The 22,254-nt window shown below is 35.6% G+C and overlaps 1 protein-coding gene across 4 annotated transcripts in view; it reads right to left on the reverse strand.

Moving 5' to 3' along the window:
• Positions 1-4,298: 4,298 nt before the first annotated feature.
• MGAT4C (MGAT4 family member C) overlaps positions 4,299-22,254 on the reverse strand; it is a 794,672-nt gene continuing 776,716 nt past the window's right edge. For all 4 annotated transcript variants that reach the window (XM_070454299.1, XM_070454298.1, XM_070454300.1 and 1 more), the window contains 3 exons: positions 13,740-13,892; positions 7,313-7,460; positions 4,299-5,470 (listed from right to left, as the gene is read on the reverse strand). In XM_070454299.1, the coding sequence (XP_070310400.1) occupies positions 4,329-5,470; positions 7,313-7,460; positions 13,740-13,886 (1,437 nt within the window). In that variant the 5' untranslated portion in view covers positions 13,887-13,892 and the 3' untranslated portion in view covers positions 4,299-4,328. The remainder of the gene's footprint in view (positions 5,471-7,312; positions 7,461-13,739; positions 13,893-22,254) is intronic.

Raw genomic sequence — 22,254 nt, forward strand, 5'->3', positions numbered from 1 at the left:
AAAAAGAAATGGTCATTAATATTTACAGTGGAAATCTTAGGAACAGATGTAACAAATTTTGAATAAGATCTCTAAAATCATAGATTAGAATGACAGAAATATAATTTATTTTTATTTTTAGAAGGCATTTACATAATCCTACATGACATTCTTTTGGACATGATATAAAAAAAGTGGAACATTTCTAATGGGTAGTGCAGTTTATGATTCCTATTGATCAGAGTGAAAGCCTCTGGTGGTGTGTAGAAGGACCAAATCCTTTACACTTATATAACATGGCTAAAAATAAAGGAAACATAAGTTTCTTGATGAGTTTATGTTATCTGATCACCAGCTCTAACACCTTACAAGGTAAAATTATTCCAATTTCACAGATGAGGGAACTGAATTTCAAAGAAATTAAACAACTTATCTCATATCTAGAAGTTAGTAATTGCAAAACTGGGTGTCAAACTCAGATCTGCACAACTCTTCCACTGTATCTCCTATGAGGACAAAAGACACATATTAAATTTGTGGTAGCATGCATTTGAGAGATTATGCTAAAATACTGAATGAAAGAATCAAGAACAGAAATGTATGGGATCATGGCCAGAAGAAACAAAATGATGTTCTTTCAAAATTAATATTAAATCTTAAAAGAATTCTTCAGAGAATCAGTTGAACATGTACAAAATGGCAAATTATTTTTTATGAGTAGATTATGTAATAAATATCATGAAGTTTAGTGTGGTATGTGTGTGATACATACAGTAGTATGGTGATAAAAAATAACAGTGTTGAATTAATGGATATATTGATAAAGCAAAAGTAGAGAATTACATTATTATCTTAAACTGTAGGGGGAGATTACAAGTAGTGTTTGCAATCTTAATTCTAGGTTCCATGTTCTAAAGGGCATGTTGCAAGCTGACAAATATTGAGTCAAATGTGCCATATGAACATCTAGAAGATCAAGTGCTTTCCCTGCCATATCTTATATTTCATGTTTGCTTCATTTATACACCATTATTGTACAGTTTTGCTATGATAGCTTTATAAAAGTTCCCAAAGAATATTGCTCAGTAAGAAATGGAATGTTCCAGTGCCATGAGTGCAGTTGTATGAGAGAAACAGCTCTAAATGACATATTGGTTTCCAAATTATATTTTTATAGTTGGAAAACATCTGATTTATAAATTGCATAAGGTTGTCATTTTTCAATGAGAATGTAAAAGTGCTTGCATTACAAGTTTTAAGTAATTTTATATCCAACTTTATTATCGCTGGTAAAATACATAGTTTCTAAAAATGTTTATTTTCCAATTTGTATTGTGCTTTAACAAGATGTTTTTCTTTGATTTTCATAAATAATGAAGAGTCTCTTAAGAATTTTAAGCATAAGTAATGTTTCAGTTGGTTTAAAGTATACAAATCAAGATTTTTTTTATGGTCATACCATATTTTGTGCTTGAAATCTGTCACTATCTTATTTTATAGCAATTAAATAACTCAACAATTCATGTCACATTCCAGTCATTTTCAATGGGCATTTGCAAAAAGAATTTGATGTATGTGTTTTTAAAATTACTGCAAAGAGAGAGATCACATAATGCTTAATAACAGAATATAATTAAACTCTTTTTTGCTTTGTGTTTCTGAGACAAGATTACTGGAATCTTATGCAGCATTTTAAAATATAGGATTACACCTTGAACCATGTAAAGAAAAAGAATGTTTGGACAGATATTTTTTGAAAGAGAAAGGTTATTTGTACCACTGATCCATAATGGAGAAGCTTTCTTTGTCAAAGTCTTTTCCTTAGAAAGTTGACCCACGGTCAACTTGTAATGAAAACAGAGACATTCTTAGGTGATTGATCAGCTCAGGCAATCCCAGTTTTAGTAATGAAAGGCTCAAATTTAAGATGAAATGTGACCTCAGTAGTTCACATTTGCATCTGTAATTTTCCAGCAAAACTCCAATTAAGTAATGTTTCTTGAGGTATTTTCCAGGATTTAATGTCAATGGTTCATCTTTGTAAACACTTTTGGAAGAATACGTAAAAGTTAAAAAATCACCTCATGGAGTCTACCTAGGTCTTGGTATTATATGTCTATGTTGTGCACTTTTATCCTTGATAGCACAGAATGAAAGGTTATTTCTAATTTCTAAGGTATGTGTAGAATATTATACAATTAGCCAGGTAATAAAAGAGAGTGTGAAAAGTCAGGAATATGGAGTATCTTTAAGTATCTGGCAAGCATCCTCCAAATCAAAATAAAGGTAATAGTTTAGTGGCAGGCGTGTGTGCTAACTCTTTTCAGTAGTGTCCTACTCTTTGTGACGCTATGGACCGTAGCCCACCCAGCTCCTCAGTCCATGGAATTCTCTAGGCAGGAATACTAGAGTGGGCTGCCATTTCCTTCTCCAGGGGATCTTCCTGACCCAAGGATCCAACCTGCATCTCTTATGTCTCCTGTTTGGCAGTTTAGTGGCAGTATTTTTCTTATGACTTTGACACTTAAATGTGCCACAGAATATTATAGATTCATTGTTTTCTCTAATACTGTAGCAACCATGTGCAAAGAAAGTACACATTAGCTATTGTATCAATTAAAAAATTCCCAATAATTTTATCTGAGTTTCTAATTTAATTTATTTGAATAGAATTAACAAAATATTTTCCAGTCTTTTCCTGGACTCTATCATACAAGTAATTCCTAAGAATTTTGTTTCAGGATGGAAAAAAGAAGAGGAATTCCTTATGTCTTCTCATTATCCCAAGTCTGGTAGTTCATCTATCTCTCCATATTGTATACATTGTACATTGACGTATATAATAGTATATTTATTTGTCTTCATGAGTTTGAGTTAACTTTGGGAGATTGTGAAGGACGTGGAAGCCTGGTATGCTGTAGTCCATGGGGGTCACAAAGAGTTGGATATGAGTTAATGATTGAACAACAATGAACAATAAATCACTTCATCTTTGCTGTTTGTCAAAAAGGAAAAGGATGAGACAAGATCAGGACATTCTGAAAAAACAATGATTTTAGGATGCACTAATGTAGGTGTCCTGAATTGCTTTAATGACTCTATGGTATAGACACAATGGTGAAGTCCCTCACAGTAAAATTTAGACAAGTTTGCTTACCATTTGGGTGCATATATCACAAAAGCATCATTTAGGACACTTTAGGATTATTTTACAGAATGACAGCATGAATTATGGAAAAACTATGCAAGCTATTTTCAGACAGAATGACTTTTTAACTGAGACTCATGTACCAGAGAAACAAAAGCATAAATTAAGTGAAGCCCAATCTCTTCCTAAGAGATAGAACATAGTCTGGATATTAAAACAACTTGATCTCTCATCCTGGACTCGCTATGAGTGTAGAAAAAATGACTGATTTCTGTTTCTTATGTTCTTCCTTCATAAAATGTCCATTTGAACTCCAAAAAAGTATATGATAAATCACAAGGATTTTAAGCATATGAATTTTAATACAAACATATAAAATCAATTTCAAAAATTTTCTGCATATACTGAAAATGTTCATTAGGAATGGACTAACCATAGCCTTCTCCATTTTTTTCTATTAAATGCAGGTACCCAGTGGAACCTGAAAATACTGAGCATAACCTTTATTTGTGCAAAAGGGAACCTGGAAAAAGACTGCTTCCCACAGAAAATTTATTGACAGTAGGTGTTCAAATTTTTATACACTGAACAATTTCCCCTCCTATATTAATAATCAGGGGAGGATATTTTTAAGTCTTTTTTTCTTTTCATCACCTCAATGACACAAAATTCTGTTGTAAAGACATCACTTCTATGAGGAGGTATTCATTGTAGATGTACAGAAGTCTATGGAAACCTAAGTTTACAAGAAAAAAAAGACAGATTATCATTCTAACCAACTGCATAGTCACAGAGATGCTTAATAAAATTTATCTGATGATATAATGAAATAAATTCTTGACTAAGTGCATACAGTGAGAACTATCTTTCAAGATTCACCATTGAACAAACCACGTTTTCTCATTTTAAATCCTTCATGTCACCTTTTTGACATGCAGATGAAATTTTGAAAGTAACACAATAACATTAAGATATAAACAAAAAATCATAACTATGAACTGATACTCAGCTTCAAAATTTAAAATACATGTGTGCATAAAAGTATGCTGACAATGAGTAGATCAAAACTGCCAAAATGATTGACTTTTTAAATATCTGATCCATTGCTTTCCCTCTAAAGGGCAAAGGGAGCAAGAGAGGAAGTAGCAACGCAGGAAACAGGAAGACCTGCTTCAGTAACTGGACACATTGATTTAATTGGCTAAGAAGTCCAAATGCTAATACTCCTAATAATCAGCCATTCCTTTTGTGTTTTGGTAACATATATCCTCATACAGTGTATATCAAATGGAATTTTTTGATTTACATCAGATACTTCAAAGTTTCCATTTCTGAATTCTCCTAGTCTAATATAAGTAATACATTGTCTATTTTGTTTAAAATATCTAATATTCTCCCCAACATCTAGGGCTCCATGATGCAAAATATCATTTTGTCGATCTTCTGTTCCAGTATTCACTTTAATTCTTTTGATTACAATTGGCTTTTCAAATATAATCACAAAGACATCTCCTGTTGAAGGCGGTTTCCCCCAGAAGTAGTCATCAACACTACTGTAAGCTTTGCTTGCATCATAATTTTCAAAAACACTCATGTTGGTGTATAGACTTGCAGGAGGGTTATCTGGGAGCTCAAATGGCTCCTCTTCAAAGTCATCATCCTTCAACTTGTTCTCAGTTCCTTTATATGATGAATAATAACCCATGTGCTGAAAGAGAGATGGTTTAAAACGAATCACATTTTTCTGAGCTAACAGACTCCGGAAATGAGTCAATAGCCAATCACAAGGCATTTCTTGATAAAACATTAATAAAAAATGTGCCAAGCGTGGGAGATCATGAGAATGATAAAGTTTTCCAATATAGCCAAGCTTAGAGAACTCAAGGGTTACCCAGTAAGTTCCTTCTAAGGATGCAATGACTTTCTTGATGGCAGTTAAGAAATTTTTTGAACAACGAACATCATCTTCAAGCATTACATAATAATATGAAATATTGGCACAAAAGTTGAGCAAAAAAGCATAATCTACATTTTGCTTGGAACGGAATCTGACTCTATCTTCTGGATCATTGTAATTTCTTTTAAGGCCACTCAGGATTGGGTAATATTCCTCTGGAGCATGTATAACCATTAACCTTCCAGCAATAATATGGTGGGCAAATTTCTGTGTAATATCTTGCAGCATGACCTCACGCCAGGATGAGTTAAAGTCAGCTAGATGAACCACCACTGAAATTTCCTTCAATTCTTCATAGCTGGATTGCTCAAAAATTGACTTGATTGTCTCAAGTAAATAGCTTCCTTTTTTTCGTCTCACTGATGAAAGTCCAATTGTAAGAAATCCTGAACAAAAGAATCCAGAATGAAGACAAATTAAAGGCGAAATTGGGTTTTAAATAACATAGAAAAAAGAAAAAAAAAGTTCTTTTCCCCTTAGGCCTTCTACTCTATTAAGTACATCTAAGTGAATGATCATATATAGAGCATTTTGTGATTAAAGAATTATGCTAAATATACAAAGCTTCCCAGGTGGCACGGTGGTAAAGACTGCCTTCCAATGCACAAGACACAGGAGTCACCAGTTCGATCCCTGGGTCAGGAAGATCCCCTGGAGGAGGAAATGGCAAGTTACTGCAATATTCTTGCCTGCTCTTACTCTCTGCTTTATATTACCTCTTTAGTATAAAGCAGTTGGAAAAGGAAATGGCAAATCACTCCAGTATTCTTGCCTGGAGAATCCCAAGGACAGAGGAGCCTGGTGGGCTACAGTCCATAGGGTCTCAAAAAGTCAGACACAACTGAGTGACTAACACACAAACTTTGTTTTATATTGACTCTTTAGTATAAAGCAGCTGGTATACGTGCCTGTACGCATTTGTAAACTTAGTATGGAAAGAGATTAGTAATGTGTGAACAAAGGTGGTACAATAGATGGAGATTTTAAAAAACAGTGACAGTCTTTGAAATTAGGAGGAAGTTTAAGAGAAGTAGACATTTGAAATGGAAGGAAAAAAGGTCTAAAGAAAGCTAAACTATTGCAATTTTTCCTCAACCTGGTGATCACAAACTCACTTGCATAAGCACTTCTTAACAGAGAACTCAATTTTTGTGGTCTCCACACCATCTACTAAGAAGTTCATGATATCACTGTGTATCACTGATTCTAAAACATATTTTTCACCCAGAAATATTTTAAATGCAAGTTGTATATCACAACTGATAGCATCTTACAACTTAAAATGGATGATGCTTGTACTTTCTTCGTGGTGCATCAATTAGATCATGATGTCTTCTATAATTTATAATGTCTTGAAGTCCATGAAATGTAGTATGTTACTTCTTGGATCAAAGTGCCTGTAGTGGACTGAATAATTGCCTCCAAAGTTTCATGTCTACCTGGAACTTTAGACTGCGACCTTATTTGGAAATAGTCTTTGAAGACGCAATTAGTTAAAGATCTCCAGATGAAATCATATTGGATTTAGATTGGGCCATAAATTCAATGACTAATGTCCTTATAAGGATGGAAGAGGACATAGAGAGACAAAGAAGGCCATGTGGAGAGAGTGGCAGTGATTGTAGTTTTGCTACAACTAACCAAGGAATGCCAAGTGTGACTAGCACCTGGAAGAGGCAAGGAAGGATTCTCCTCTAGGTGGAGTCTGGTGCTGCCAGCATCCTGGTTTTTGAATTCTGGCTTCCAGAAATGTGAGAGAATCAATTTCCATTGTTTCAAACCACCTAGTTTGTGATAATTTTTTATGATATCTTAGGAAACAAACACAATGACTTTCACTACTTCAAACTGGTGGCATGTCATAAAACCAATGTTTGAAAATGTATCACTGTGGGAATAATTATTTTTAAAAGCTAATTCAAAAAAGTTAAAGTGAATTGCTTTTTTCTAGTCTCCCTACGTGAATTCTATAGCAAACTGTTAAAACTTTATGCCACAATTAGGCATTTAATTTTTTTGGTGTTATTAATGAAATTGGATTGGTGAATAATTGAATTTGTGAAGAAACACTGAATGTTTCCCAAAATTTATATTATTTAGTAAAGTAATATATAAATATATATTTATTTAGTAAATTTATTGTTATACAAATGAAGCATATTATCATTATTTTAAAACAAAGTATTTTATTGTTCTTGATTTTAAAAGTATAAGTATACTTTACTTACGCTTTCTTTGTAAAGGCATGACAGCTAAGTAGCGATAGGTGACATTGAGGGCTCCTGAGAAATTAGACAAATCTTTGAAAGTATGCATGTAGTGTTCTGGACTCAGCTGATGTGTAGATGTTTCCCTTAAAATCTGTTTGTCTCCTTCCTGAATGTCAAGAAGGAGGAAGAGAGAAATAACAGATAGTCATGGATTAAATAAACTTTCTCCTTACACAATAATGTGTATACACACACACACACACACACATATATAATGGGTATATATATCTGATATACAATATGTTGTTGTTGTTCTTCAGTCATGTCCAACTCTTTGCAACACCATGGACTGCAGTGCACCAGGCTTCCCTGTCCTTCACCATCTCCCAGAGCTTGCTCAAACTCATGTCCATTGAGTTGGTGCTGTGATGCCATCTACCCATCTCATCCTCTGTCGTCCCCTTCTCCTCTTGCCTTCAATCTTTTCTAGCGTCAGGGTCTGGAGAAGGAAACGGCAACCCGCTCCAGTACTCGTGCCTGGACAATCCCATGGATGGAGGAGCCTGGTGGGCTGCCGTCTCTGGGGTCGCAAAGAGTCAGACACAACTGAAGCGACTTAGCAGCAGCAGCAGCAGGGTTTTTTCCAATGAGTTGGCTCTTTGCATCAGGTGGCCAAAGTATTGGAACTTCAGTTGTAGCAGCAGTCCTTCCAATGAATATCCAAGGTTGATTTCCTTTATGATTGACTTGTTTGATCTCCTTGCAGTGCAAGGGACTCTCAAGAGTCTTTAACATGGGTATTATATAAATATCAATTACTGGCATTAGAAGCTGTAGATAATTATTTTTCACCTGAATTCTAGATTCTGTTCACTATTTTCCACTTTTTATTTTATGCGTACAGCTGCTTTTCTAAAGCATACATTAATAATGGCATTCTCTTGCTAAAAAATAAAATTGAAAACTCCCACTGCCTTCATATTAAAATTAAAATTCTTTACAAGAATCTTCAAACTTGACAGTGATCTTTCACAGTTTCATGTAAAGCTAATTCTCACTAGATTCCCCATATCTGAATCATATTAAACTACTTACTCTTCTTCAAGTCCTGTCAAATAAAAGACCACACATTATTTCTAGATTTTGAAATTTTGGGAATGATTAGAAGGACGCAACAGTGAACATAATACTTGGAGTTTGAATAACTTATTAATCAGGAAGTTTTAGTCAGTCACTTATGTAGCATTATAATCGAAAGCTGTTGAGAATGGACAGCCACGGTCTTTGTGAAATGATAGTATTTTTTACAAATATCTTCAAGATATCTCGATTCGGAGACATTTGTAACAAGTGTTCAAAGAAATGGCTTTAGATCTGGTACAGGTCTTTTCCATGATGCTTGCTTGTTGTTTGTGAGTGTAGAGAGGGAGAGGGAGTGTCCCGATGAAAGTGAAGTTTAGTTCTTTTATATTTAAAAATGTTAGTATCAATTTGATAATGGAATTATGTCATACAATCTTCAGGATGGTTTATATTCAAGAAGATATTCTTATTCAGCTTAAAAATATCCTGCTAACAATTAATTGCTTCCTTTTATCTCCCTCTGATATAAATTCATTTGTAGATTTTGATTATCTAATCATCATTTGAACAAGCCTGATGATGACCTGCTTGACTTTCATATATGGTTTATTATCACTGGTAGAATATTAGGACAACCTAATTAGATTTTTTTTTTCTTTTCTGGCAAAGTTTCTATTGTGCTGTGTGAGTTTGGTGGATATTTTGACTATTCAGCATATGATTGGCAGGTCAGGCATGAGCAATGCCATTAAGACAACAGAGAAAGTGAATGTATTAAGTAAATTTGGTCCTCATACAAGTTGACTATGGTCAACAAAACTTTAATCAATTAAACATTGTCCTAAAATATTAGAATGGATTCAAATACAAATTTTACTTTAATTGGAACATTTACTGCTTTATTTCAAATTCAAATATCAATGGAAAAGGTGACTAACTCAAAGTTTTAAATCTATGGCCAGGCTGAAATTGTCTTAGAATAAAAGTTGAAATAGTGAACATTGACTGGCAAGAGCTTTCAATCTGGTCCTTGATAAATGAATACGCATTTTGTATATCTTTTCTGTATGTTTATGAACCTATATTTGCTTTTTAATAGTGTATTTCTATATTTTATATTGCCTTGATAATTTGGACAAAGAAAAATACTTTATTCTGATTTATAATGTGTTTGCCATCTATAAGTTACAACATTTTAAAATACATGACATTAAACTTGGGAGGCTAGTTGTATAAATGTACTAATTAATATCCATTGAATTCTAATTATTTTAAATTCATTGCACATAAATATTTTCATCTTTGTATTTCTGAAAACCTGAAAAAAATCATGAAAGTTTTTAAATGAACAAACAGTATTTTCAAAAGGTAACTGGAGACTCAATTTTGCATTAGTTACTTTAATAGTAAATGTGATGTCCATATTTAATAGGATCTAGAAAATATATTTATAAAATCATGCAGTAATCACAATACTGAATTCATTTTACCATTCTGTTCTTATGTGATGTCACATTCTAAAGGAAGTGCAGGATACTGAATATCTCTTTAAGAATTCTATCTTGAACATGTAAAAATCTAGACCTTTTCTGTGATAAGATAGAGTACATTCATCCTGATTGAAGGACATAACAGAATATAAGATGAAATGAGACATATGAAAGCACTTTATTAAATTCTCAAGACCAAGTCTTTACATCTTTCAGCATAAATAAATAATGCAACTTTCACCTGAGTCAGCCTTGTTGGCTGCTTTCCAGAAGCATCTACCTGAACAGCCAGGCTCTCCCTGGATACCTTCTTTCTATAGCTACTATGCTGTAGTGTATTTTTCAGTAATAAGACAAAGCTTTATGACAATCATTTTCTGGATGGGAATGAAATTCAATGGACTAGCTACAGGCTAAATATATACCCTAGTGGCTACTTTGAAGATGCTCACAGACGAGAGGCTAAGTTGATTGGGCATGCAGTGTCTCTTCTACTTACTTTGCGTTGTAACACAATTTGTCTATTACACTGAACTTGGCTTTCTTTCCTACTGAAAGGCACATATGCCTCCATCATGTAAGCAATACACTAAGCTGTTATACGCCCGGGATTTGGGGCCGTTGATGGATTCTCTAGTAAGAAGAGGAGAATACATGTGCTAAATAACCCTAGAGGCCTTATGACTATAATTGTTTATCTGAGTTCTCTGAATTATAACTACAATCTCCTTCCAATTTAAGAAAAACAGGGGACTTCCCTGGTGGTCCAGTGGTTAAGACTGTGCTCCCAACGTAGGGGGCTGGGGTTCAATCTTGTGTTAGAGAACTAGGTTTCTCATGCCACAACTCAGAGGCCAGTTTTCCATGGGTATTAACACATTGAGAGCAATTTTAATGTAATTGTACATGAATAATAATGAATATTTAAAAGTTTATACATATTAAGCCTTGGGATAAAATTTAGTTCAAAATGTAATTTAGTAGAAAACATCCTCTAGTAAAGAGTGAATATTTAAACTAATAAAAATATTGTCACTAAATTTTCAAAATGGAGGAATGCTTTTATATTTACCATCCATTTTAATTCACTTTTTCTAACATAAGGTAAATATTTAAAAATAAGTTCAGTTTTTTAAGCTAAGAAGCAATCTTTTCTCTGTACCTGGGATGATTTGCAAATCTGATTAGATATATATGGGCTTCTCTGGTGGTATATGGCTAATATAGCCAGATTTCATTGACAAAGTACTCTTTAGTAAGAGCTACTTCATTAAATCACACTTTTAAATAATGTGGGTAGGACTAATGTTTAGACATAAATGTATAAACAGAGAAATAGCATTTGACCTTCTTATGGATATGTACTCTATTACTTCTTATACATTTTATGGTTAATTTGAAGTGGTTCTCTTCCAAAAAGACATAAGGATGTTTGCTGCATATAATAATATTTTGTCTACTTAAAGTTAAATATTGAAATTGCACTTGAAAGAGTCTTAACATCACTAGATGCAACAAGCATCTTACCAATACCATGTTTTTGATTTATAAGACATGATTTACTTTTACCAGTACACACAGATGCAAGAAATAAATGTTTATTACAAAATTAAATCATTAATCAAGAGCTCCTCTAATTAATTTACAATCTTCAATTCTCCTAATCTGGATCACCTAGGTCTTGCTCTATTGTCCTTAAATTTCATAAACCTAACAGTCAGGTTAAAAAAGTCTAAAATGCATATCATTAGTAAGTCTTTCCAGTTTGCTATGTTTAACTAGATTAAGCCTAGTCAAATTCTATTAACTGTAGTACCTTCAATATGGTAAATTGACTAAGGATGGTAGAATTAAACCTATACTTGAAGGTAAAAGCCCACAAGAATAAACCTGTAATTGAAGGTAAAAGACATAGGCAGAGTCAAGATCTAGGAAGGTGACAGAATTTCACCATCAAAGAACAATGCTAAGGGAGCAAGATGCTTTACAGAAGACCTCCTAAGAAAATCTGTACCAACTAAGATCATTTGATTGGCTTGTAGGATATAGAATAGTATCTGGCAAGTAACTGGTATTTACTAAATCATTTTCAATTAATAAAAGAAAACATTTTACTAGGAAATGATCTTTGAAGTTGTTGTCAGAGTCTCTCTAGTTAAGATATTAATTGAAAGTTTTCAGCATGCTTGTATGAAAGAAAGTATTTTCCAGTCCACTGTATGTTCAAAGGCTTTGATTTTCTGAAATATGTAAACAGGAATAATTGTACAAGTATTAGAATTTTCCCAGATATCTTAACATCAATTATGATGGAAAAAGTAAATAAGAAATAATGTCCATAATTATTCTCATTAGACATGAATTATGTGACAATAATAACAAAAATAAATAATAGAGACATATTGAGTTCTCACGATTAGTCAGAATGTGTCTTTTTGTATACTTTCATAATTCACTTAAAATGCATTCAGGGAACTTCCCTGGCAGCCCAGTTGTTAAGTGTCTGTGCTTCCATTGCAGAGAGCATGGGTTTAATCCCTGGTCAGGAACTAAGTATCTACAATTGTGTGGTGAGGCCAAAAAAACCACCCCACTCCCACAAGAAGAAAAAAAAAACACACCATAATATTAGGGGCTTCCTTGGTGCCCCAGTGCATATCATTAGTAAGTTTCTTCAGAGGCTAAGATTCCACACTTCCATTGCAGGGGACATGGGTTTGATCCCTGGTTGGGGGCTTCTAATGTGGCTCTAGGCATAAAGAACCTGCTTGCCAATGCAAGAGACACAAGAGATATGAGTTTGATCCCTGGGTCAGGAAGATCCCCTGGAGGAGGGCATGGAAACCCACTCTAGTATTCTTGCCTGGAGAATCCCATGGCCAGAGGAGCCTGGAAGGCCCCAAAGGGTCATAAAGAGTCAGACATGACTGAAGCACCTTAGCATGCGTGCATGCACAGAGGACTAAGATACCTGCGTGCTGCCAGACATGGGGAGAAAATCTACTAACTTACTAATTTTACCTGTTTTAAACTATTGAATAGTTTTCACATTATTATCTTTAGTTCTTGAAGTTCTTTATTACTTTTCAGTGACTATAAGGGTAAAACATGGTGGTCATTTACAGCTATTCAAGATCCAAATGAGATGTCACACATTAATAAGGCATTCCTTCTTAACAAAATAGCACAATTAGTATCATTAATTAGACAATAGGATTTGAAAATTTTTGATAATATAGAAAAGTAAAGAAAGTAAGGAGTAATATCTATAAAAATTTGTTTAGTCTGTTTACAGGCGACTCTGTTAATTCCACTTATAAGTGTATTTTTTTTTCAATAAATATGTAACATATACTACTATCAGCTTCCCTGGTGGCTCAGTGCTAAAGAATCTGCCTGTCAATGCAGGAGATATGGGTTCCATCCCTGCGTCAGGAAGATCCTCTGGAGAGGGAACTGACAAGTCATTCCAGTAGTCTTGCCTGGAGAACCCCATGGACAGAGGATCCTGGTGGGCTACAGTCCATGAGGTCATAAAGAGCTGGACATGACTGAGGGACTAGGCGCACACACACACATACAATTAATTCAGATAGGGATGATAGTTAACTTATTTGTAATTAGATGTGCAGATTTGCATTAAATATAGCATATACCATTAATTAAAACATTGCAACATGAGCCAAAAAAATTATAATGTTGGCAATATATAATTAATATAAAAAGTAGCTAGATGGGAAAGATATATGTTATAATTTTGCTCAAACTAAGACTATTTCAATATCCTGGGACTGAAGTTACGTTGCAAGTGGACTGTCTTGTTTGACTTAGGCCTTACTTTGAACAAAAAGTAATCAACCTCCACGACTTACCATAACATAGCTATCTTCAATGTACAAGTTCATAAACAGAAGGAAAATGACAAGAACTCCCAAGAATGAGACTGTAGAACGTTTTCGCAGGCATCGCATTTTATCTAGTACATCAAAAATATGTTTCACTTGGTGAAATTTAAGCATTCTCTCCTGTGGAAAAGAGGCACAGAATTACAATTAATTATGCATGCAAATATTTCTTCACCACATCAATCAACACGCCTTTATAAAATTTTACTCTCCAAATATTTGAACCAAAATAGTTTACAATTTCACAATAAAACTTGGCATAACTTATTAATACATTAACATAAAGACAATGCAGTGGTTTATCTTGATGTAGTGTAAGTAAAAGTGAAAAAAAAAAACCCAGTTATTTCTGAACAAATAAATATTGGTAACAATAATATAAGAAAATAACAGTCCCCACTGCAGATGGTGAATGCAGCCATGAAATTAAAAGACAGTTACTCCTAAGAAGACAACCTCGACAGCATATTAAAAAGCAGAGACATTACTTTGCCAACAAAGGTCCATCTAGTCAAAGCTATGGTTTTTCCAGTAGTCATGTATAGATGTGAGAGTTGAACAATAAAGAAAGCTGAAGCTTTTAAGTTTCATTAGGTCCCATTTGTTTATTTTTGCTTTTATTTCTGAAATTCTGGGATGTGGGTCATAGAGGATCCTGCTGTGATTTATGTCGGAGAGTGTTTTGCCTATGTTCTCCTCTAGGAGTTTGATAGTTTCTGGTCTTACATTTAGATCTTTAATCCATTTTGAGTTTATTTTTGTGTATGGTGTTAGGAAGTGTTCTAGTTTCATTCTTTTACAGGTGGTTGACCAGTTTTCCCAGCACCACTTGTTAAAGAGGTTATCTTTTTTCCATTGTATATCCTTGCCTCCTTTGTCGAAGATAAGGTGACCATAGGTTCGTGGACTTATCTCTGGGCTTTCTATTCTGTTCCATTGATCTATATTTCTGTCTTTGTGCCAGTACCATACTGTCTTGATGACTGTGGCTTTGTAGTAGAGTCTGAAGTCAGGCAGATTGATTCCTCCAGTTCCATTCTTCTTTCTCAGGATTACTTTGGCTATTCGAGGTTTTTTGTATTTCCATACAAATTGTGAAATTATTTGTTCTAGTTCTGTGAAGAATACTGTTGGTAGTTTGATAGGGATTGCATTGAATCTATAGATTAGTTTGGGTAGTATAGCCATTTTGACAATATTGATTCTTCCAATCCATGAACACGGTATATTTCTCCATCTGCTTGTGTCCTCTTTGATTTCTTTCATCAGTGTTTTATAGTTTTCTATGTATAGGTCATTTGTTTCTTTAGGTAGATATACTCCTAAGTATTTTATTCTTTTTGTTGCAATGGTGAACGGTATTGTTTCCTTAATTTCTCTTTCTGTTTTCTCATTGTTAGTGTATAGGAATGCAAGAGATTTCTGTGTGTTAATTTTATATCCTGCAACTTGACTGTATTCGTTGATTAGCTCTAGTAATTTTCTGGTAGAGTCTTTAGGGTTTTCTATGTAGAGGATCATGTCATCTGCAAACAGCGAGAGTTTCACTTCTTCTTTTCCTATCTGGATTCCTTTTACTTCTTTTTCTGCCCTGATTGCTGTGGCCAAAACTTCCAAAACTATGTTGAATAGTAGTGGTGAGAGTGGGCACCCTTGTCTTGTTCCTGATTTCAGGGGAAATGCTTTCAATTTTTCACCATTGAGGGTGATGCTTGCTGTGGGTTTGTCATATATAGCTTTTATTATGTTGAGGTATGTTCCTTCTATTCCTGCTTTCTGGAGAGTTTTAATCATAAATGGATGTTGAATTTTGTCATGAAACTTAAAAGCTTTTGCACAACAAAGGAAACTATAAGCAAGGTGAAAAGACAGCCCTCAGATTGGGAGAAAATAATAGCAAACGAAGCAACAGACAAAGGATTAATCTCAAAAATATACAAGCAACTCCTCCAGCTCAACTCCAGAAAAATAAATGACCCAATCAAAAAATGGGCCAAAGAACTCAACAGACATTTCTCCAAGGAAGACGTACAGATGGCTAACAAACACATGAAAAGATGCTCAACATCACTCATTATCAGAGAAATGCAAATCAAAACCACAATGAGGTACCATTATACGCCAGTCAGGATGGCTGCTATCCAAAAGTCTACAAGCAATAAATGCTGGAGAGGGTGTGGAGAAAAGGGAACCCTCTTACACTGTTGGTGGGAATGCAAATTAGTACAGCCACTATGGAAAACAGTGTGGAGATTTCTTAAAAAGCTGGAAATAGAACTGCCGTATGACCCAGCAATCCCACTTCTGGGCATACACACCAAGGAAACCAGATCTGAAAGAGACACATGCACCCCAATGTTCATCGCAGCACTGTTTATAATAGCCAGGACATGGAAGCAACCCAGATGCCCATCAGCAGACGAATGGATGAGGAAGCTGTGGTACATATACACCATGGAATATTACTCAGCCATTAAAAAGAATTCATTTGAATCAGTTCTAATGAGATGGATGAAACTGGAGCCCATTATACAGAGCGAAGTAAGCCAGAAAGATAAAGACCATTACAGTATACTAACACATACATATGGACTTTAGAAAGATGGTAACGATAACCCTATATGCAAAACAGAAAAAGAGACTCAGATGTATGGAACAGACTTGTGGACTCTGCGAGAAGGCGAGGGTGGGATGTTTCAGGAGAACAGCATTGAAACATGTATATTATCTAGGGTGAAACAGATCACCAGCCTAGGTTGGGTGCATGAGACAAGTGCTCAGACCTGGTGCACTGGGAAGACCCAGAGGGATCGGGTGGAGAGGGAGGGGGGACTGGGATGGGGAGTACATGTAAATCCATGGCTAATTCATATCAATGTATAACAAAAACTACTGTAATGATGTAAAGTAATTAGCCTCCAACTAATAAAAAATTTAAAAAAAAAAAAAAAAAAAAAAAAAAGAAAGCTGAGTGCCAAATAATTGATGGTTTTGAACTGTGTTGTTGGAGAAGACTCTTGAGAGTCTCTTGGACATCAAGGAGATCCAACCAGTCCATCCTAAAGAAAATCAATCCTGGATATTCATTGGAAGGACTGCACCTTATCTTCAACAAAGGAGGCAAGGATATACAATGGAAAAAAGAGAACCTCTTTAACAAGTGGTGCTGGGAAAACTGGCCAACCACTTGTAAAAGAATGAAACTAGAACACCTTCTAACACCATACACAAAAATAAACTCAAAATGGATTAAAGATCTAAATGTAAGACCAGAAACTATAAAACTCCTAGAGGAGAACATAGGCAAAATACTCTCCGACATAAATCACAGCATGATCCTCTATGACCCACCTCCCAGAATATTGGAAATAAAAGCAAAAATACACAAATGGGACCTAATTAAACTTAAAAGCTTTTGCACAACCAAGGAAACTATAAGCAAGGTGAAAAGACAGCCCTCAGATTGGGAGAAAATAATAGCAAACGAAGCAACAGACAAAGGATTAATCTCAAAAATATACAAGCAACTCCTGAAGCTCAATTCCAGAAAAATAAATGATCCAATAAAAAAATGGACCAAAGAACTAAACAGACATTTCTCCAAAGAAGACATACAGATGGCTAACAAACCCATGAAAAGATGCTCAACATCACTCATTATCAGAGAAATGCAAATCAAAACCACAATGAGGTACCATTACACGCCAGTCAGGATGGCTGCTATCCAAAAGTCTACAAGCAATAAATGCTGGAGAGGGTGTGGAGAAAAGGGAACCCTCTTACACTGTTGGTGGGAATGCAAACTAGTACAGCCAATATGGAGAACAGTGTGGAGATTTCTTAAAAAACTGGAAATAGAACTGCCATATGACCCAGCAATACCACTCCTGGGCATACACACTGAGGAAACTAGATCTGAAAGAGACATGTGTACCCCAATGTTCATCACAGCACTGTTTATAATAGCCAGGACATGGAAGCAACCTAGATGCCCATTGGCAGATGAATGGATAAGGAAGCTTTGGTACATATACACAATGGAATATTACTCAGCCATTAAAAAGAATTCATTTGAATCAGTTCTAATGAGATGGATGAAACTGGAGCCCATTATACAGAGTGAAGTAAGCCAGAAAGATAAAGACAAATACAGTATACTAACGCATATATATGGAATTTAAAAAGATGGTAATGATAACCCTATATGCATTAAAAACAGAAAAAGAGACACAGATGTACAGAACAGACTTTTGGACTCTATGGGAGAAGGTAAGGGTGGGATGCTCTGAGAGAACAGCACTGAAACAAGTATACCATCAAGGGTGAAACAGACCACCAGCCCAGGTTGGATGCATGAGACAAGTGCTCGGGGCTGGTTCACTGGGAAGACCCAGAGGGATGGGATGGAGAGGGAGGCAGGAGGGGGGATCGGGATGGGGAATACATGTAAATCCATGGCTGATTCATGTCAATGTATGGCAAAAACCACTATAATATTGTAATTAGCCTCCAACTAATAAAAATAAATGAAAAAAAAAAAAGAAAAAGAAAAGACCCTGATGATGGGAAAGATGGAAGGCATGTGGAGAAGGGGATGACAGAGGATGAGAGGGTTGGATGGTATCACCAACTCAATGGACATAAGTTTGAGCAAGCTCTAGGAGTTGGTGATGGACAGGGAAACCTGGTGTGCTGTAGTCCATGAAGTCACAGAGTCAGCCATGACTGAGGGACTGAACTGAACTGATGAGAAAGAATAAAAATAAGAGAGAAAAGCAAACATTAAAGCAACATCTACCTTCCCTTCTACATTATTATTATAATGTAATAAAAATAGAAGACACTAGAAGTTTGGGGCTAATACTGATCTCAGAGTAGGTCCACTGAAAAGAAATATGGGGAGAAAATTTGGGTGAAAAAAAGAAGTCATAAAGGAAGTTAAAGTTTTGGGGGTGAGTCCACACAAAAACTCAGTTATAATGGCTTTGTTAATTTTTCCAGTAATTCTTGTTAACTCAGTGTAAGTCCTGGAGTGGCACATCAACATTGCCTTGCTCAATCTACTGTTTATTATGATTTATGGACTACAAAAAGGCAAACTGGAGTTTGTAGGGTGAGTGGAACCTAATAATATTCCATTTCACTCTTCTACATTTTGTGACCCACTCCAACTACAAATTCATTTAGATTACTGATATTTTTGTAAAATTATATAGAAAAACTAGAATGATCAAAAGGTTAGTGGAATCATATTTTGTCCATAATCAACAATATTTGGAAATTATACCTTGTTGAGTTATGTACTATGTCTTCTTGGGTTCGGCTTTAGGATGAAGTATTCATGGGCATGAAGAACTTCAAGAGGTGAAAAAGGCCTGTGCCCCAACCCTTACAACAATGTCTAGAACACATCCAGCTAACAGTGTCTCTTCCATGAATTGATGCAAGAAAGCATTTCTGAATCTTTGAAAATTATAGGAAAAAAGATGAAGAATTGGGAGAAAGGAATGTTAATGAAAGCCCATTTTCTTTGGCCATATTCTTCTTGAGAGTTATTTTTTCTTGATTTGTAGCTATAAATATATGTGTAGAGATGCACATTTTTTTTTTGTATAATGTTTTTAAAAAATCCTTCCCTATCTTGATGACAGATAGACAGTCTCATTTATTTTCCTCAGTTTTTTTTTTTTTTTTTGCTTGTTTTAATAGACAGACTTTTGTTAGTACACCTGGAATTTACCTTTGTGTCTCTTATGAGGTGAAAGTGAAACAATTTATCTTTTCCATATGCAGAGCTGTGCAGTGTAAACTGCTCACAATGCGCTGGCATAGGTAATAATAGTATCACCACTCTAATTTCAAGGGAGTGGGGAGGTATAATCTCCTGTGTACTGAGAAATAAAGAAAAACTGGATACTGGAAAAGAATAACTAATTAATGAAACTATGAGCCCTGCCATGTAGGGCCACCCAAGACAGACAGGTCATGGTGGAGAGGTCTGACAAAACGTGGTCCATTGGAGAAGGGAATGGCAAACCACTTCAGTATTCTTGCCTTGAGAACCCCATGAACAGTATGCAAAGGCAAACAGATATGACATTGAAGGATGAACTTCCCAGGTCAGTAGGTGCCCACTATACTACTGGGGAAGAGTGGAGAAGTAACAGCAGAAAGAATGAAGAGACAGAGCCAAAGTGAAAACAACACCCAGCTGTGGATGTGACCAGTGATGGAAGTAAAGTCGGATGCGGTAAAGAGCAATGTTGCATAGGAACCTGGAATGTTAGGTCCATGAGTCAAGGTAAATTGGGAGTGGTCAAACAGGAGATGGCAAGAGTGAATGTTGATATTTTAGGAATCAGTGAACTAAAATGGACTGGAATGGCTGACTTTAATTCAGATGACCATTATATTTACAACTGTGGGCAAGAATCCCTTAAAAGAAATGGAGTAGATATGATAGTCAAAAAAAGAGTTCAAAATGCAGTACTTGGGGTAAATCTCAAAAATGACAGAATGATCTCTGTTGGTTTCCAAGGCACATCATTCAATATCACAGTAGTCCAGTCTATGCCTCGACCAGTAATGCTGAAGATCTGAAGCTGAATGGCTCTGTGAAGACCTACAAGACCTTCTAGAACTAACACTCCCAAAAGATGTCCTTTTCAATCTAAGGGGCTGGGATGCAAAAGCAGGAAGATAAAAGCTACCTGAAGTATCAGGTAAATGTGGCCTTGGAGTACAAAATGAAAGAGTGTAAAGGCTAACAGAGTTTTGCCAAGAGAACACACTGGTCATAGCAAACACTCTCTTCCAACAACACAAGAGAAGATTCGACACAGGGACATCACCAGATGACCATCAGGTGGTCAACAGAAATCAGATAGATTATATTCTTTGCAGCCAAAGATGAAGAAGCTATATAGAGTCAGCAAAAACAAGACTGAACTTACTGTGGCTCAGATCATGAACTCCTTATTGCCAACTTCAGACTTAAATTGAAGAAAGTAGGGAAAACCACCAGACTATACAGGTATGAACTAAATCAAATCCCTTACGATTATACAGTGGAAGTGACAAGTAGGTTCACAGGATTAGATCTGATATCAGAATCGCTGAAGAACAATGGATGGAGGTTTGTGACATTGTACAGGAGGCAGTGAAAAAGACCATTCCCAGGAAAAAGAAATGCAAAAAGGCAAAATGGTTGTCTGAGGAGGTCTTATAATAGCTGAAAAGGCAAAGGAAAAAAGGACAGATATTCCCACTTGAATGCAGTGTTCCAAAGAATATCAAGGAGAGATAAGAAAGCCTTCCTTAGTGATCAATGCAAAGAAACAGAGGAAAACAATAGAATGGGAAAGACTAGAGATCTCTTCAAGAAGTTAGAGATACCAAGGGAATATTTCATACAAAGATGGGCACAAAAAAGGACAGAAATGGTATAGACCTAACAGAAGCAGATTAAGAAGAGTTGGCACGAATACACAGAAGACCTATACAAAAAAGATCTTCATGACCCAGATAACCACGATGGTGTGATCACTCACCTAGAGCCAGACATCTTGGAATGCAAAGTCAAGTGGGCCTTAGGAAGCATCACTACAAACAAAGCTGGTGGAAGTGATGGAATGCCAGTTGAGCTATTTCAAATCCTAAAAGATGATTCTGTTAAAGTGCTGCACTCAATATGCCAGCAAATTTGGAAAACTCAGTAGTGGCCACAGGACTGGAAAAGGTCAGTTTTTATTTCAATCCCAAAGAAAGGCAATCCCAAAGAATGCTCAAACTACTGCACAATTGCACTCATCTCACACATTATCAAACTAATGCTCAAAATTCTCCAAACCAGGCTTCAGCAATACATGAACCGTGAACTTCCAGATGTTAAAGCTAGATTTAGAAAAGGCAGAGGAACCAGAGATCAAAATGCTAGCATCTGGTGGATCATCTAAAAAGCAAGAGAGTGCCAGAAAAACATCTACTTCAGCTGTATTGACTATTCCAAAGCCTTTGACTGTATGGATCACAATAAATTGTGGAAAATTCTGAAAGAGATGGCAGTACCAGACCACATTACTTACCTCCTGAGAAATCTGTATGCAGGTCAAAAAGCAACAGTTAGAACTATACATGGAACTACAGACTGGTTCCAAATAGGGAAAGGAGTACATCAAGGCTGTATATTGTCACCCTGCTTATTTAGCTTATATGCAGGGTGGTGGTGATTTAGTTGCTAAGTAGTGTCCGACTCTTGTGACGCCATGGTCTGTAACCCACCAGGCTTCTCTGTCCATTTTATTTCTAGGCAAGAGTACTGGAGTGGGTTTCCATTTCCTACTTCAGTGGATTTTCCTGACCCAGGAATCGAACCTGGGTCTCCTGCATTGCATGTGGATGATTAACCGACTGAGCTCCATATCAAGTGAAATGCCAGGGTAGATGAAGCACAAGCTGGAATCAAGATTTTGGGAGAAATATC

The sequence above is a fragment of the Odocoileus virginianus genome, chromosome 24, assembly GCF_023699985.2.
Source record: "Odocoileus virginianus isolate 20LAN1187 ecotype Illinois chromosome 24, Ovbor_1.2, whole genome shotgun sequence".
Taxonomy (NCBI): Eukaryota; Metazoa; Chordata; class Mammalia; order Artiodactyla; family Cervidae; genus Odocoileus; species Odocoileus virginianus.